At 41.6% G+C, this 1,165-nt stretch overlaps 1 protein-coding gene across 1 annotated transcript; it reads left to right on the plus strand.

Annotated features, from left to right (window-relative positions):
• Nucleotides 1-6: 6 nt before the first annotated feature.
• LOC103523112 lies at nt 7-1,105 on the plus strand. Its single transcript, XM_008488181.2, has 2 exons — nt 7-346; nt 670-1,105. Exons 1-2 carry the CDS (start codon nt 129-131, stop codon nt 836-838), a joined length of 387 nt encoding a protein of 128 aa, XP_008486403.1. The 5' UTR covers nt 7-128; the 3' UTR covers nt 839-1,105.
• Nucleotides 1,106-1,165: the final 60 nt, after the last annotated feature.

Raw genomic sequence — 1,165 nt, forward strand, 5'->3', positions numbered from 1 at the left:
ATATATCAAATCAATAGGACAGTAGTTCAGGATATTTGAGGTGACTTCGTTTTACGCTCGGTCATTTGAAGTTAAATCAGAACCGTACGCCGCGAATTTAAGGACGGTTTGAGAGGCCAAATTTAATAATGGCCGGCACACATTACGTGTTCCTGTCTATATTTGGTCTGCTCGTCCTAAGACAGATCACCTGTAAGACGACTTGTACCATCAATTTGAACCAATATAGCCCGCAAGAAGAACCCCTGTTTTTGAATCCCGAAGGCACGGAAATTTTGTACCCTACTGACCGGGCTAATTTGGAGATCACTGGAGGACTTAAGCTCCGCGTCTATTGTGGATCGAGGTAAGCGTACCCAGCTCTCCGTCTATTTTGGGCTGATATAGGTATAGATATTAACTTTTTACTTTTTTAAGAGGTTTTATACCGGAAACTATAACTGCTAAGTCTTATCGTCCCGAAAGCGAAGAGAGAAGGAAGCCAGGGTAGGAAAAAGCCAGCCGTTCCGAGAACGAACTCTATCCGTTCAAGATAAAATTCGCCCATGGCGGGAATTGAACCCGCGACCTAGTACTACCAACTAAGCTTTCCAGGCTGGTATATTATTTTTAATTTTTCCAAATGACAAGATTTGAAATAATTTCAAAATGTTGACTTTTATTTCACAGGAATTTCAAAATAGTCAACACTCACACTGAAGATTCCCTCCTGGTTCAATGTATCAGTGGTAACGCGTTCAAGATTCTTGACTCCACTCAGCAATATCGACAGGTCTTCAGCTATTTTCCCTCTGACAATTTCCCTTCCGGCAATTTTCCCTCTGGCCATTTCCCCTAGGGTTAGAAGAGGGGAATATATTGAATGCAGATGGAGATTTGACTGGATGGAGTGAATCTTTTGAAGAGAATAATGGTTGGATAGATGAGGCAAATTCCACCACTCTGCTTGGAAATCTTCAGGACTTTCTAGGCTAATCCTTACTTAAGGCTTTTTAGTCCGTCCTTCCTTTATTATTACAATAGTAATAAAAAGGTATAATGGACGGACTATTGTATTCGCTTCGGTGTCTGTCACTCGGTCGGTCGATCGGTCTGTCTGTCCCCATAGAAGGACTTATCCAAACCTGGTCGACCTATATATCAAATTAAAGGTCTTTTTACCAGG

This window comes from Diaphorina citri, unplaced genomic scaffold, assembly GCF_000475195.1.
Source record: "Diaphorina citri unplaced genomic scaffold, Diaci psyllid genome assembly version 1.1 scaffold15474, whole genome shotgun sequence".
Classification (NCBI taxonomy): Eukaryota; Metazoa; Arthropoda; class Insecta; order Hemiptera; family Psyllidae; genus Diaphorina; species Diaphorina citri.